This window comes from Micropterus salmoides, unplaced genomic scaffold (genome assembly GCF_014851395.1).
Source record: "Micropterus salmoides isolate LMB-PRFRI ecotype aquatic unplaced genomic scaffold, ASM1485139v1 Ms_hic_scaffold_7, whole genome shotgun sequence".
Taxonomy (NCBI): Eukaryota; Metazoa; Chordata; class Actinopteri; order Centrarchiformes; family Centrarchidae; genus Micropterus; species Micropterus salmoides.
This window is the reverse complement of record NW_024044459.1, coordinates 16,801,295-16,819,145: the sequence shown is the minus strand read 5'-3', so window position 1 is coordinate 16,819,145 and position 17,851 is coordinate 16,801,295. Positions and strand designations below refer to the sequence as shown.

General features: G+C 38.8%; 1 protein-coding gene across 3 annotated transcripts in view; it reads left to right on the top strand.

Moving 5' to 3' along the window:
- Positions 1 to 5,772, top strand: part of LOC119892179 (transducin-like enhancer protein 4) — a 35,259-nt gene extending 29,487 nt beyond the window's left edge. For all 3 annotated transcript variants that reach the window (XM_038704324.1, XM_038704323.1, XM_038704325.1), the window contains exons 14-20: positions 396 to 472; positions 571 to 820; positions 923 to 1,170; positions 2,322 to 2,469; positions 3,575 to 3,725; positions 4,957 to 5,033; positions 5,488 to 5,772. In XM_038704324.1, the coding sequence (XP_038560252.1) occupies positions 396 to 472; positions 571 to 820; positions 923 to 1,170; positions 2,322 to 2,469; positions 3,575 to 3,725; positions 4,957 to 5,033; positions 5,488 to 5,595 (1,059 nt within the window). In that variant the 3' untranslated portion in view covers positions 5,596 to 5,772. The remainder of the gene's footprint in view (positions 1 to 395; positions 473 to 570; positions 821 to 922; positions 1,171 to 2,321; positions 2,470 to 3,574; positions 3,726 to 4,956; positions 5,034 to 5,487) is intronic.
- Positions 5,773 to 17,851: the final 12,079 nt, after the last annotated feature.

The following is a 17,851-nucleotide window of genomic DNA, read 5'->3' as shown; positions in this document are numbered from 1 at the left end:
TTAAAACAACATTTATAACTTAGATGTCTAAAAAATGTACTTTTGTATTTCAACCAAATTTTGTCAGGAACTATCCTAGACATCTTTGACCTGCTTACAGCATCAGGGCTTTGTAGTTTATGGTGCGCTAAATACAGAAAACAGCATTCAGGTTCAGGTACAGGTTCACATACAGTAAGCAAGCTGCCGAAGCCAGTTCATATTTTGTTTTAAAAGATTCATCCTAATCTAAACATGCTGCCTGCCACCAGATTACCTTCTGGGAAACTTTTCTACAGAGTAGAGTAACAGAGACGTAGATAACCATCATGATACCAGCTACAAACGTATCTAGTATTTGTGTTATTTGTTTGATGTTGAATTGTTTCTAAACTTATTATTAACTTATTCCCTAGGTGGGATTTGATCCTCACCACCACATACGTGTCCCTGGCCTTCCTCCCAACCTGTCAGGAATTCCTGGTGGAAAACCGTATGTTTTCCTCTCAAATTACAGCAACAACGTTTAATAAATCAACTCTCATTTCCTCTTCTTTGTCATATTAACATTTACCTTTTTCTTTCCTCCAGAGCCTACTCCTTTCATGTGAGCGCTGATGGACAAATGCAGCCTGTGCCTTTTCCTCCGGATTCACTGATCGGCCCTGGCATTCCGCGTCACGCACGACAGATCAATACTCTCAGCCACGGGGAGGTTGTGTGTGCCGTCACCATCAGTAACCCGACGCGTCATGTCTACACCGGCGGCAAGGGCTGCGTCAAGGTGTGGGACATCAGTCACCCGGGCAACAAGACCCCTGTATCCCAGCTGGACTGCCTTGTGAGTGCACTGCAGTGACACTTACATACAGGACACATGCAGGATGTGTTTTCCATTGTGTTTTTCAGTAAAGAATGTACTTCTGTGCGTCTGTCACATCAGAACAGAGATAACTACATCCGTTCCTGTCGGCTACTTCCGGATGGGCGGACACTTATTGTCGGGGGCGAGGCGAGTACTTTGTCAATCTGGGATTTGGCTACACCAACTCCCCGAATCAAAGCTGAACTAACTTCGTCAGCGCCTGCGTGTTATGCCCTTGCCATCAGCCCCGACTCAAAGGTCTGCTTTTCCTGCTGCTCTGATGGAAACATAGCCGTCTGGGATCTTCACAACCAGACTCTGGTTAGGTATGGAGATGGGGAGCGGGATTTGTGAGGGTTTTGATTAGTGCTGGACGGTAAACCAAATTTATTGGTTTACCATTCATCTGAATGTTGTACCAACTTAAAACCAGTTGTCAGAACCTCATACAATTAAACTGAAACCAACCAACCAATGACATCTAACCGTGAGCTACACCAACATCTCAGTCTAAGTTCACAAATGATTGGTCTGCTATACTTTGCAAGACTGTCATCTATAATATATATCACATTAACTTCTTAACCTCAAAAGATAACTTACCCCTGAAATATCACTTATATATAATATTTTTTATTCATTTGATTATGAAGTGTACAATTTAAATTTTTATGTATTGTTTACATAATCTGTGTATATATTTGACATTGTGAATATTGCTTCATACCCATTTTTTATGCTCCCCTTGCATATTATGTCCCAAATAATTTGTTATGTCCTTCGTGTAGTTTTAACCTGTACAACAGTGTGTTACAAAGTGCCTAAAATGTTGGCTGAACTGCCATAAATATGTTATATATATTGCTATATTGCAATTATAAAGAGTATTTATGTGTAATTTTATATACTTACTGGAATGTGTGTCTGCTGAGAAGACAAGTAATAGCTCCCACTGTGTAACCCCAAATCATGACTTCATCTGCCATCAGTGGCAGTGTGATCAGTGGTGAAATCAACCATTGTTAGCAAACGTCACTGTCAAAGAATTTCTGACACATCGCTCTATTGGTCCTTTCAATAGACCAGTGTTTCTCACCCATGTGTGATGAATTCCAGACATGTTTAGGTTTAAATTAAGCCACATTTTTTCCATCAAGCCATTAAGTCACTTTATCATCTCAGGGTCAGTGATAAGTTTTCCCGACAGTGGCAGAAGGTGCGTTAATCGCTGCTGTTTAGTGTATGATTTGTACTCAGGATGTATTTCGGTGTATTCATGTGCCTTCAATCTGGCATTGGGTGCTGACTTTAATGGTTGAATTAATGGCTGATCTTAACACGTTCTTTCCTTTTGCTATCTTAAGACCATCTTCTCTCTCCAACACAAGATGCAAATACATACAGTATGTATGTTCTTTGACTTGATGAACACTTTGCTGTTCAGTATAGGGTTTTCTGACTCTGTGTCTTTCTGCAGGCAGTTTCAGGGCCACACCGACGGAGCCAGCTGTATAGATATCTCTAATGACGGGACCAAGCTGTGGACTGGAGGCCTGGATAACACCGTGCGGTCCTGGGACCTGAGAGAGGGACGGCAGCTGCAGCAGCACGACTTCACCTCCCAGGTATAAGACACTTCTTCCACACAAACACACTCTTTCTATTATTGTTAGAACTATGCCTACTTGCTCTTGCTTCCTGAGCTCCAACACCTACTTATGAACTGCTGACTGTCTGTATATGGATCATAGTTTGTGTAGAGGTAGTGTATAAGTTGCAGACAGGTTTGGTTTTGCACTGCTTTTTTATTAGTAGTATTTGATGGTTAAAGTAAAAGGGACAGATTGTTGAAAGGTGTGCATCTCAGGACCAGTCACAGCCATTTGCGGTTTGTGTGATTAAGCTCTCTGGCTTTGCTTTATTGCAGTAATGTACAAGCTCAGTTCAGAACATTTAACCCACAATAAAGGCCATTCTGAGCCCTGGTTTTCTGCCCCGTGCTTGAATACCTTTAACACTAATAATACTGGCAGTTAGAATTTAGTTTTTTCAGGTGAGGAGAAGAGCGGCAATAATAGACCATTACTGCAATTTTTCCTGAAAAGACCCATTTCACAATCTCAGTGTGCACAGGGCAAGCTGAGTGTGCATTAAAGAGATCTCAGAGAGGGGATGGCAGACATGGACCATGGAGTGCTTATCCTATCCAATAATATCTAATTTATATAGCTGAAAAACCCCCAGCATCAGCTAATTTAACACCAACAATTATTTTGCGTTTACCAGGTGTACTAAGCCATCAGGTGGATTTCCTGATTGTTTTTTTGGTGTCCATCATCTGGAAAAATATTTTTTGATTTGTTAAGTTTGTTTCAAAAATGAGAATTGACTAAATCATTCACCCACCTCATGGCATGATGTGTAATTGCTTTTTCCAACAGTCCTGCAGGAATTTTATATACCTAATATGATTTTAAAAACTGAAACAGCCATCTGTTTTGACAGATTATTATGGCAAGCACCGAAATGTTTATGGCGGTGTAGAAAAGCATATAGTGGACTCTTGCCAGCATCCATGGATATGTTAATATCAATGCCCACCCCCACAGACAAACACAATCTTTATGCTCTGAAACATTTCTAGAGTAGACTAATATAACAGATGATTATTTATTATATTTATATAAACCATTAGAGAAGTATCTACCATAACTGATGGTTTCACTGCAGATCTTCTCACTGGGATACTGTCCAACGGGCGAGTGGCTGGCAGTGGGGATGGAGAACAATAATGTGGAGGTCCTACATGTCACCAAACCTGACAAGTACCAGCTCCACCTGCATGAAAGCTGTGTGCTCTCACTCAGATTTGCTCATTGTGGTAAGAATCAACAAATCTATTAACATAATTCTGTCTTAGTATTTTTGAAAAGCTCCTAAAGTAAGGAAATGTATGTATGTACCAAGTGGCTTGTTTATCAAATGATGTGTGAACTGATTAAAACAGTTGATGACTCACTTTAGCATGAACTATATTGTGTCATATTATGCACTAGAGAAAATAACAAGTTGTAGTAGGTTAATAGAGCCAAAGGATGTGGGAATGTGACTGGATGCGGCAGGTTTGTGTAGGAGAGGGGGAAAATAAACATAAATGTGATTACAAAATTTACATTGTAAATGAAGGTGATTTTCAATTGAATGCATTGTATGGCCAGAAATCCCGCTGGACCAATTTAGAAGACATACAAATCCAAACCAATAATAACAAAACTTCTGGATGAGCAGGAATCAACAAACATAGTTCTAGCTAAAGCGTTAGCATGGAGCAACAGTATGAATTATCTATAGGAAAAGATGGATGGATGATTTACATTGTCATCACTTCATGGATAAATTGACCAACAAGCCAATCTCCCAAAATTTGGATTACAACTAACTAGTAGTTGTTTTTTTAAACCACCATTTTGTCTGTCAGTACTGTATTGTACATACGGTAACTAATGAAGGATCTTATCAATCTTCTCATTATAATATTGAGCCCATATTGTCAGTATTTGAGCATTATATGCTGCTATCTTGTTATCCCATTAAGTTTGGATCAATTTGCCCTCCAGTGGTTAAAATAAGAAGCTGGTGTTCAGTTGGATTGGGCTAATCATATAAATGCAGTTACCACTATGCTAGATATAAGTGATCTACTCGACATAAATATGGTACCATATATACATGATATAGTTGTTTAATGCCCATATTTGTTAAGAGTAATAAGTCAAGACAAGCTTTGTTTGAGATATTTGTTTACCAATTGATTAACTTTCATTTGAATTAGCAGCTGAACCCTTGGACCAGAAAATGCCATACGTTCTGCTTTAATGTGTCAGTGTTCATTAGCATCAGTGTCCGTTAGCATCACCTGTGTTTTGGCAAAAGCTTTAATTTAAAAAAATCTGATACCAATATCAGTTTCATGGGAATGCATGGCTCAGTTAACTAAGTGCCATTTACAGTTAGTGTTAAGCACTTCTAATCTGAGTCGCTTGGGTAGTTGAGACATTGTTGGGGCAATTTTTTTCTAGATGTGGCTTAATGTATTTTGCCGTTCTCTGCAGGGAAGTGGTTTGTGAGCACAGGAAAAGACAATCTGCTCAACGCGTGGAGAACCCCATATGGAGCCAGCATATTTCAGGTAAGTGTGGAAGAATGTACCACAAGAACATAGATGACAGGCAGCTGAGAGGCCAATTATAGTATAGTCTAATAGCCAGGTGGTTACAGATTTTACTGAAAGTTCTTTGAGCAAGACATCAAAAATCTTTCTGCTCACTGAATGAATCTTTTGTGGGAAGACAGTGAATTTAAAAAATATACACAGAAAATCAGAAATCTGAAAAGTAATAATTTTGCATGCTGTTCTCTTATTCTGAATTTATCAAGGACACAAATATTTAAACAAGGAGCTTTCATCAGGGTGTTGAAAAGACAAGACAAAGCAGTGGAAGTGTACATGTGACTACTGAAATAAAACATGTCAATTCTTCTGTTCAGCACCTGTCTGTCACACACACAGCCTTCTTGGGTTTTTCTCAGTCTTTAGCTTACATTTATATTTACATTTTATGCACGTTTGATTCCCCATACAGTCAAAGGAGTCGTCCTCAGTGCTGAGCTGCGACATCTCCATAGATGATAAGTACATTGTGACGGGCTCAGGAGACAAGAAAGCGACTGTCTACGAGGTCAACTACTAGGGAGGCTGTGGTGATTACAACATCAATGCCATCCTTCCATCCATACACTCACCCATGTACAATTTTTAATGTGTATAAAATTGATTTGAATGGAACTGACCAAACAGACTTTCTTGAACAGTGACCTTTTTACCTTTTAGCTGGTTGTGGATTAAAACAAACAAGCAGAACCAAGCACAGAGATTTTTTTTTTTCTTTTGAGTGTTTTTTTGTTGTGAGGATGAGTGAATGTTCATGTGCATGGAGAGGATGCTGTTGCCAGATAACATTCCTTTACACTTTTAGCCCTCTGCTATACCAGTGTTTAAAATAAAAAGCTGGTGTTCAGTTGGAAAGTGCAGCACTGTTCAAGGATTTTACCACATTGTATAGTAACAATGTTTTGCATCCTCAGTGTAAAGAGCGATTTGAAACAAATGTAAATATCACAAGAGAAAAAGTGGCAGTGATGACAGGCTCTAGAAGTTTCTCTTCAAAACTTTGTGCCATTGTTGTCATCATCTGTTCAGAGTAGACGTATCCCACATCCTGATACACTGCTACTACACTCCAAAGCAACACAGCAGCGCAGAGGCAGCCATCATGCACACGTTAATATGTAACTGACAATAAGTATATCCTAGGCTTTATTTAGTCAATAACAACCTTGCATAAAATATATTGTTTTCTGAGTTTTGATAGAGCTGACAGCTTTTATTAATGTAGAGCTCTAAAGGCAGTATTGTTATTTTTTTATATTTTGATTCTGTATCATTTTTGCCTTCAGGCACTGTATGTCAATACCTCATACCAAATTTGCCTTTTATTTTTTATTGTCAAGACATTTGTTATGTTTGTCTAATTTGGTAAAATCAGCCTTCCATTTACAAATGCATGCCACCAGTGGTGGAAATGGCCACATTTTTCTGGGGAAACCATTCTTGGGTAGGGGTCTGGAAGTTTATAACATTATCTTAATCATAGAAAAAAATAGGGTGCGTCATTAGTGAGTTTACTGCTTCCTTTTGGATTTTAATGTGTCAGATACGCAGGACGCGTACCTATCACCCAGTCCCTCGCAACTACTAACACAAATTCAACAAATCCCAGTAAATTTAGCGCAATTTTGACCAATCCACAGAACTTTCCCCACAAATTTGAATTGAAAAAATGATCGCCGTTTCCCTCAACATGCAGTCATACGTCCGCAAACTCACTTCCTTGTTTACAAGACGCAGCAGACGTGTGTGGTAACAATGTCTCACATTTGCTTAGAAAAATAACAGCAATTACAGGAGTATTGTGTTCAAACATAAAAGGAAATTTTCTATTGACAAACACTGCCACAAAACATACCCCGAGAATGGAAGAAACGCACAGAGGACATCAGACGAGACAAATCAATATGACACAGGTTGTTGCATCCCGGACAATTGCAAGCGCTGAAAGAATCTTGGCAGGGTGTTTTAAATATGCATGGTAAGGGTTAGGGTTATCCTGGAGGTACTGTTTAATGATCTACCTACATCTACCTATGCAGTTTTCACTTATTCCAACAATTTAATCGCAACCCCCCCCAAAAAACATTCGCAATCTTTTAGAAAAGCTGCAGCAAAATCAGGAATTTTTGGCCTCAGCAATCACAAAAAAGGCCCGTGAAATCCTGCAAGGACTGATCAACATAACTGCTTCCAGCAAACCTATTTAGAATAGAACAGATTTTTGTAATCTGAGCAGAAACGGCGTTTCCCCCTAACTTTTACTCCCAGAACGCCATTCCTGCGTGTTCACACCTTTTTCCACCACTGGTTGCCACCCTATCTCAGTGCTTTGTTTTTTTAGTCACATTAACAAGACAGTGGACTGATTACATTTAGCTCCAGGACTAACAAACAGAACCCACATTATGAAAACAGTGAGTTTGTCGTTAAAGTCATAGTTTGACATTGTGAGAAAACATGCTTAAATGCTTTCTTGAAGCGTTAGATGAGACAATTGATACCACTCTCATGTCAAAATGCTAAATATGAAGCTACGGCCAGGACAAGGTTAGCTTAGCTTAGCATAGAGACTGGAAACAGGAGGAAACCAAGAGCCTTGCTCTGTCCAAAAACAAAATGTGCCTACTAGCTTGTTATGACTCCAGGAAGTCACTGCTCCTAGTCATGAAATAGTCTGGAACCTTACCCCCATGAAACCATAACTTTTTTTTTTACGCCTTGGGTTTTGTACTGATTAAACAACATATAACGTGTTAATTACAAGCTTTAGAGGTGATGGTGAGAAGATTATTTTTTACCTGTGTGGAGAAGCCTGGCTAGCTGTTTCACCTTGTATTACGATTTTAGTTGCTTTTATGAAACGAGCTCCTGGCACAAGGTCAATTACAGACAGATCTCCTCCCCTTCCAGTTTTCATTGATATTACTTAAATTTATTGTTTACACTCTTTATTCTAAGCTAAGATAACCAGCTGCTGGCTGTAACTTGACATTTACCATTCAGTCATGAGAGTTGTATTGATCTTCTCATCTTACTCTCAGCTAGGAAGCAAATAATCGTATTTCCCAAAATGTCGAACTAATCCTTTAAATGCAGCTTGTCTCTATGACCTTTGATATTTATTTTCTACCTACTGTATGTATTCATTTTTTTACATTTATTTTTCTCGTAACTCTCATAATTGTGAGTGAGGTGCGAGTTCAGTCTATGTGTGTTGTCTGTGTGTGTGTGTGTGTGTGTGTGTGTGTATATGTGTGTGTGTGTTTTGACCGTGTGGGCATTGAACAAACGAACTAACCGGATTGCCCTCAGTGCCCTTACTATTGTCTGACCTTTGCACTTGGTTCTGCCCCCTCAGTTCAGACTCCTCTGGATGCTCACTGGATTCTGCCTGACAGATTTCAGTAAAACTGTTTGGTGTTTGGAGTTTGGTGTTTGGAGGTCAACCAGCCCTTCATTTCCTGCCTGGATTTTTTTGTTTGGACCTTTGGACTCTTCTCTGAAAAGCAAGTGGTCAGCGATATGCTCATGATTTCTCTTGGATTTACTTCTCTTGGCTTGTAGAAATAACACAGTGCCTTTATGCTGCTACGCTTCTGACTCCATTTCGTCCTGCTGAGCATTCAGCTACACAGAGATGAAAACGTGACGGACTGTTGGAGTGGATTTTAAAATTTACTGTTTTTATGTGTACATCTTGCAACATTTAAGGATGGATTTTAGCAAAAAGATCAGCAAATTAACACAAATGGTGAAAATGGTTATCCAGCCTGATTTGTATCAGTTGTCTGTCGTCCACTTTGAAGTAACCAGGACCAAACTTTTCACCTGCTTTAGCCGAGCACATGCACGTGAAATACACTATTCATAGCTGCTGCTGTTTCAGTCTGATTGTTTGAAGCATGGTGCCATTAACTGTTTCTGAAGCTACTCTATTTTTCACTTTTCTTTCTGCTTTCAAGCTTTGTTCTTGTTGCTAACGCGTTTCTGCTGAACAGCTAATATCTCATGCCCAAATGACATCTACAGGGAAACATCCAAAAACACAACGCATCAGTAGTTATTAGCAGAGGTGCTAGAGTCTTACCCAAACTGTAACCACATAACCTGTAACACCAACCTTCCCTAATCCTAACCTTAAGCAACCATTTTAAATGTTATAAATAAATGTAACTATCTGGAGGCTCATTCTTAAACATGGTCATTTTAAACTGAGTGCCTAAACCCAACCTCCTGGTTTAGCTACTGCACATAGCCCTTGTGGGATCCATAATTCTGCATCAATGAAAGGTAATTTTGAGATCCGCTGAGGGATTTAGAAACAGAACTGTATACAGACTGATTAATGTATAAAATATCATGTGTATTGTTATTTCAATCCCAGAAGTTGCATATTATATAGCTTTAACTTCCAGTTCTAGACCCTTTGAGTGTAAGAAGAGACCCTCATCCTGCAAATCAAGAAGGAAGCAATGAACAGAGAGAGATTTCCTGTGCTTTTACTGTTCATGGGGTTAAAATAATAAGAAGGCTCATCTCATGTGCTAGAACATGTTATTGTCATGTTATTCTCAGTGATGTGCTGTAGCCCAAAACCTATTTCGCTGGCTCAGTACAGTTCTTCCTTTCAGTTACCTTTCACAAGGGCAACCTCTGTCAGTAATGACTGCCTTATTGAAGATCAAATGGACAGACATGGCCAAATTTAAACTGATCTGCCTGAGACCTGCCTACCTGTCTAATTTTACTGTAAGGTCTTAATATTTAAATACAGATATTAAAATCTGAAAAAAAGATTGGATTTTGCAAGTATTAACTCTAGGTTTCTGAGCATATCTTGAAGCTCTTTGCAGAAAAAAAGGCTTTATACTTTATTGCACTGGAAAGAAGTAAAATGCCAAGGAGAAGCATATTTGAAGATGGTCACAAATTTTTCTAATTTTCTTTATAATATGTTTTTTTTTGCAGCTGTGAAACTGACAGATCTCTATCTGAGTTAACGAAACTACTGATAATAACTGTACTGGTGTGAATGCAAAGGGACATTTTGCAGTGAAGCCACCTCTTAAAGAGAAAGTCTCATGGGTTTGATACAGCAGAGACCCTTCGGAAGGTATTACACTGTAAGGACTGATATTTTAGTAATTTCTTTAACAGCTTCACTGAGTGACACTGTACATTTTGAAGGACTGCCCAAGATATTGGTTTGATTTTCACAGTGCTTGCCTTATTGTGCGATTTCTTTCTAAATCTGAAACATTCCTGTGTTTACTTCAGTCAGCTATAAGCTTTCAAATTAAAGTGACGATTCATTCATCTTGCTGTCACTCATGGCTACGTTTTCTGTTCTTGAGTCATAAAATATGTACCTTCTGTACTAAATAGCTACTGTGCAACTGCAAATCCCAAATAATAATGGACAAATATAAAATACACTTTGGTTATACTTGCGCTAATGTCAAGAGTCAAATCTCAATGTTACTCGTCTCCGATTGCTACAAGTTAGCTGGTTAACGTAACCTGATACAGAAAAGATGTTACGTACAGTAATGATGTGTAGAGCATTTAGCTTGACTGAACTCATGAAGGTATTATACATTTACTGTAAACATGTAATAATTCAAGCTTACATTGGAAAGAAACTTCCTGTTGCTAGTTGAGCTTTTTTTCCCCCTCTTCAATACAAAATGCCTTTGCTCACTTTTTTCTAGTCTGTGGTTGATTTTATTAAATTGTTGTGTGGAGTATTTTGTCTGAGACTCATTCACTGTTCCAACCAATAATCTATTCATGTTATTAACAAATAATGCAATTAATTACAATGAAAATACCCAAATTAACCAAAAGTACAACTACAAAGCCATCAGAGAACGTGACAGGCTGCATGTTACAACAAAGTTCTGCAACAATGATTCTGTGTTCGAATGTTGAAACTTGCATCTGCATTTCTGTGAGGCAGGCAGCTTGTGCCCAAGCTTCAATGTTTTGTTTGAAAGTATCTTTTGACTCCTCTCTACTCACCCAACTGAAGAAAACAACCTTGTTTTTCCTCCATGGTGTTACAAGATGCATCAAAGAAGGATTTTCTGTTTCTTTGAAGAGTATCCATGGAATCAGATCATAAATAGCAGAAATAAGCGTGCAGGTATGATGGACTTGTGACACAGGTGAACCTCCAGTCAGTGACAGCAGATTCCTTCCCTACCGGCAAAAAGATATTAAATGTTCATGACAGAAAGAAACACTTGCATTCTTTGCTGGTCTCCACATATTTCAATCCTCAATTCACACATTTCTGGGCAGCAACCTGTTAATGGACTTGTTATCAATCTTTTCTGTGCATGCCCAGGGCATAAATATTCTAAGGGTTTCCTTGACAATCTAACACTACCACCACTACACAAGTACACAGGCTACAGCCTGCTGTCAGCCACAGAAGACATTAATTTTGCATTAAAGGTTATTCCATTGAGCTCTGGCTCTCTGCCCTTGAAAGAAACTTGTGGCAAATCAACCAGAACAACAGCTTCTAGTTTGTCCTTTGATTTGTTTACTTTGCAGCTCCGGACTTTCCACTAAATCTACTGAAACATCCTTCTCCATAGCTGCACTAACCTACTTCTGAACTTCTAAACCTGCCACTGAATCCTCTCTGCACCTAGGCAGAAAGCAGATACTTGATGCTGAATAAACTGCCTACCCTATAAAGTATCCATATATATATAAAATGAGACTATCAGGTTCATTTCTATGGCTTGACTAGCAGTACTACATTCACTACAAACTCTGGAAACACCCAAACCTCGGTATCTAAAAGCAATTCAAAAGTGGATGATATGGACAACACTGATATCAAAATAATTATCACAATGAATTATCTGTTTTGTCTTTAATGTACACTGTGACAAACCTTTTGGCAAAAAAGGTTTGGATTTTGACTTTTAAGTGTGTGGCAGCCATACTCACGTCCATATTAGGTGAGCTGGGAAACGGGTTCGAAGTGTTTTAGTGGCATTTTAGTGTAAGCTGACAGGTCAATGCTAGTCTCTGTCTAACCTTCCATTGTGAACGTGCTGTGTTCACGCAGAGCACAGCGCTGGACTGTTGAAGTGGATTAAGTGATCTAAGTGAGGGCTGTGGAGGAGGACGCTCCACCATTACAGTGAATGATACTCCTGTTACAGCTCTCCAACCAGCACTTCAAACAGCCAAAAGTGGGAGAGAAGGAGGAAAGGTGGGGATGCAATGTGGGAATGAGCCACCCTACTTCAACATTTTATATTAAGAGCACTTGCGGCTTGCAAATTGCCCACTTTCCTGACAGACATAGAAGTTGGATTAAACAAACAGGCCACATAACAGCAAGATGGCTTTAGCTTGAATGTGTTGCATCACAACACTGATAGATTTGGCTCAGAAAGCTGCAAAGATTGCATTAATTTACTTCATAAAAAGACGGCACACGTGTTTGTGACCACCGCTGTCACATTTGTTTTCCTTCCAAAAACCTTCATGACCACATTCACGACCTCAGAGAATGCTGGCATAATGTTTGCAAAGTGCCACTTTACAGAACCATTACAATACTCGACTAACTTAAGAGCACGGTCAGAATCGCTCTTTATTAATTCACTTTTAGAGCGCCGACAGCTCACGTTAGAGTCCTCTCGAAGAGGATTATGGATGCAACCGAGTGAATATTTACTGCCGTTCAAAACAAAATATGTGAAGCTCTCATTTTGACCACAGCTCTCTACGCACCCAAGAAAAAGAAGAAGAAAAGGCGAGAAAGGCCTATCTGCAGTCTTGCAGACTTCTTGAAACAATCACTTCACTACACGACACGTCCGAGATAACTTCCTGGATTAAGTTATTTATTTTAACCCAAACCATGATGTTTCCCTAAACCTAACCAAGCTGCGACTGTTTAGAGGCAGTGTCATGTAGTAGGCAGGTCTTGTTCTGTAGGCCCACGAATAGACGTAGGCCTATACTTCCAAGAGGCTATGCTAGCTGCTCTGTGAGGCTTTACCTAGGCACATGTTAACATTTTGGCAATGACAATGCGACCATGCTGATTATTCATATCTTAACTTATCACCTTGAGCTAACTAGCCTGGGAATGACTGCTGAGGGATGGGAATGTTATTCATTTTGCAGGTATTTTGTCACAAACCAAAGTATTGGAAAGAATAAAAATTTTAGCTGATGATGACTCTCCATGGAAAGTTAAGGGATCACCAAATGTATTAAAATTGCTCCTGAGGGGAAAGAGAGATGTCTGCACAGCTGTTGAAACATTTCATTCAAAACCACAAAAGTAAACCTCATGGTGGCGCTAGATTTTTTACACATCTGCCAAAACACTCATTGAGTCATTGAAACCAGTCTGAAAACTGACATAAAAAAACACCAACTACAGGAGCTGACTTTAGCTAATCACAAAAATAAACCACAAGTTATAGCAGCCTCCAACATGAACCATATTAGATAGCCCACTATTGCATCCCCAAATAATGCTCAATCAAAATATTTTTTAGACTGATCACTGTATGAGCAAAGCTTCTTGCTCTCTATGGACAGATTAAACTGCTTAATAAAACTGCTCTTTCTTCTGGCACAGTACCAGTCGTGGTTGCTAGGAGATTTCTTTTAACAAAACCTGATAACAGGAATGGGGAGGATATGAGAACAACACCATTCCTTTCCAGTGGCTAGTTTTCTTTGATCATAAAATCGCAGCTGAACTTAAAATCATTGGCTTTTGATGGGATACACAAAGGCCCAGGAGACAGCAGTGGATACGCTGCTGTGTATCTGTAGTCCTTTATTCCCTTAGAAGACACATTCTGCACAAAAGGGACAATTACCTCTGGAAATGCTGGAAATTTTTTCACTTAAATAATGAACAAAGATGAATTGCTTTAACATCTGACCACCAACAATGGGTGGCTTTTATACTCTTGTAGTAGTGTTAGATGGGAACAAGGGCACACCACAGGCAACTTAATATCTCCTGCCAAGTACAAGACATTACCTTATAACCTGGGATCAGAGAAACTCTGTTTTCAGACAGTTATAAAGTAGCCTAATAGAAACCTAAGGCTAATGTGCACCAACAGGACCAACAGAAAACAACAACAAAATAAACAACTAACGAGTAAGACAATAACTCAGCATGGCATTTCATAGCATGGCATTAGAAGAGGAACTCTTGTCATGGTGCTAGCATTTCTGCCCACCTTTTCATATTATTGGGACACTATGACAGTCCATTTCTGTCTGTCCCTGCCACCATCCGGATGAAAGTGACGCTCCCAGTGCTGCACAAAAAGTGTCTTACTATGCTGGGAGGATGAGACCTATGAAAGAAAATTTGTGTGAAAAGAGATTTTGGTCCTTTGGTATTCGGAAGGACGGGTTATGTATTCACGGTGTACTTTAGTGTATTTTTTAATGGGATTATATCACAGCTATGAGAAGGCTCATAATGTTCTCTTTCATTGCATTTGAACTCACCCAAATCTGTCCTCGTCGCATCTGACTTACTAATTTCTCCTCCTATTTTTTACCTTGCCGGTTGCTTAGCATCTGTGAAAGAGATTGGATGAGACTGAGAGTACACAGGAGGGAGCGCGTCCATCAGTTTATCTGGTGGAGTAAATTCGATGGTGATCCTGTGATGAGATGAAAGATTTGTAAGGAGCTTTATACTTTCAAGTGGTTCAAAGAGGCATTGCTCATAACAACTGATGCTGCTAACAATTTCTTGCTCTGTTACAGGGTGGACTGATGATTAATTCATGTCTTAACGACGTTGTGCCCGTTAGTGGGCGGGGGGGGGGGGGGGGGGGGGGGGGGGCACACTCGGTGGACGTGTCACACATTAATGACTTCTCTGAGCTGTGAAACGAGCATCATTATCTCTTTTCAAAAAGGGAAGGATGCGATATTTCAGCTCAGCTTGTATAAAGACGGGAGGAATCAGTCACTGTGTGTATGTGTGTGGGTTACTTAGTTAGTGTGTGTGAGTTTGTGTGTGTGTATGTATGTGGGTGAGTGACTGGGTGACACTTGAGCATTGCCTTGCAATGTAAACTTCATCTGAGGGAAAGGATAGAAAAAACTTCTCTGTGAACAGTTCAACCCGAACAACTGTTAATGCTGTTAAAAACAGGTTTAATTGAACTACTCTACTGAACTAATTGTCTCCTGATTTATTGTTTTAAAACTGTGTTAAAGGGGTACTGCACTGATTTTATATTGCACTCCCATAAAGTTGGAGGACTTGCAAGCGACAAGAATAAAATTAATGCAGCATCGATGCCTTTCCTGACCTTTATTCTGTCAGATCGGTCAAGCTCCAAGAAAAGCTGGATCCTGTATTTCCCATAATGCAAGTGGGTAGCGTCTTTCATTAGACATGAGTTTTTGTACCAATACAACATGTCCTCATTCCTACAATGACAAAATATGACCATATATGATTGTTGGAAAGTTGGATGTTACTTAAGTCACATGACGTTAAACACGTGGTTGCAGTAGTATGGTTAGGTTTAGGCAATAAAACTACTTGGTTCGGTTTAGGAAAAGATTGTGGCTTGGTTTAAAATAATTACATTATGTAAGTCACGTAACATAAGTTACGTAAGTCACCTACCTAACGTTATCTAACTTAAAACTTAAAAAAAATGAAGAAAACATAAACAAAATAAAACTTTAAATAAGTTAAAATTTACTTTTTTTCACTTCACAACTTTTTTTTCTCACATTTTTTTCAAAATTTACTTTTGTTGACATAAACCCTGTTCTCCTGGGTTAATTCCACCTCTTTAAGAGGACTGCTTTGCTCTTTATACTGTCACCTGACTTAATTTGCTCCTGTCATACTTACTGCGTTGCACAATAACAATAAATCTAAACTTAGTCTCCCAATAAGCTTGTTTTTCTAAACAGTCTTTTTTTTTCATTTAACAAAATAAAGTTTTCAAATATTGTATAAACACAAGCACCTCTACAAGAACTATGCCTAAATAAAATGCTCGCTAAAACTGCCAACATTTTTGATTTAGCCTACTGTGAATCAGGAACCATGTGATCAAAAAATAAAAATGAGATCCAAACATTCAATGCAACCTTTCACTTTTGGTTTCACTGACACGGACACATTTGTGTCAGTACTAAAAAAGTATAGAGGTTTAATACCCAGCCTTGAAGACAACCTGTGCAGATGAATATATATTAACTCTAACTGCAAATTAAGGAAGCTTTGAGTCTCTGTATGCTGTATAAAATGGATTAATTGTATGGGATTAATATCCTGCCTGCCTGAAGAAGGAAAACTCAAAAACAACATAATGTTTGCAGAGATTGTTTTAGTTTTTTCCATTTTGCAAGCTTGCAAATCTTAGTTTTTGATCTTGCAAAACTTTTTTTTGTAAAATTTTAAGTTTTCAAACATTTAGTTTCAACCCTTCAGAACTTTATTTTCAGTTTTGAATCAATATTGATATTGATTAATATTGATATTAATCCCATATAATTGCTCCCGCTCTGAGAGAACAACCACATGGCTAAATTAAACTGTATCCAGAAATATGTAAAACACAGGAAAATACGACAACAGAAAATATGTTTTAACATTATGCTGTAAAGTGGCTCCCTGATAGTCCCTGATATTCCTGAGAAACTTTACTAAACTCTTTACCCTATGATTTTTCACAAATCTGATGAAAATTATACCCCTTTCTTTCTTTCTTCTTTTTCTTCCAACCCATGTGTGCTTCTCAACCACTTAGCTGCACTCCCAGTCATCAAAATATTTTATTTTTATTTATTTATTTATTTTTTTACTTTTAAGAGGCATTTCATAGCTCTACATCTATTCTGTCACTTCACCGCTGCGGCAGTGAGAAGGGTTCAAGGGTCACGGCAAAGTAGAGAGAGCTGGATGAGTGAGAGGGTTTAAGTTCACACAGAGAGTGGAGGATTGTATATTTCCTAAGAAAACAGGAGCAGCCATTTGAGTGGAGGTCATGGACATTCCTATGCATACTGATAGAATAGGTGGATGCGTTGGAGGAGAAAGGCCTCTTAAAACGAAATGAACTAAAAGCTCTTGGTTTGAATGCTCTTCAGCCTATACTCTGCCAAATGTACTCTAGCTCCAATAACACACTCAGGTCAGAAGGGATGTTATTTGAAGCTTTTAGGCTAACTCTGATTCCCACTTAAAACCAACTTTAGTTCCAATTTCTAAATTGAGACAAGGCCTTTTCTCGGTATCTGTTTCAGTGTTGCTGTTGCAGTGAAGTAAGTTTATTCTACACTTTTTGAAACACATGAATATAAGAGGAGTACTGTATGATACATTTTACAATTTGCTACTGATACCGATGCTCAAATATTCAAAAAAAGAAAAAAAGAAACTTAGAGGAATCTCTCTGCCTTCAAATTAAGGTAATAAGCATGTGGATATATTTTTGAAATTTCTTTTGCTCTCACACACACACATGTTTGTCTCACTATCTTAATGGGAACATTTTATTGACATAATACATAGCCCCTTATCCTAATCTAAACCATCATAACTACATGCCTAACCTTAACCTTTAACCTAACCTGAACCCTAAAACCAAGTCTTAACCCCCAAACAGCCCTTTAAACTTGTGGGGTCCAGCATTTTTGTCCCCACATAGCTGGTTGGTCCCCATAAGTACAGTGAATCCCTGTTTATGGACCCCACGAACATATAGGAACAAAAACAGACACACACA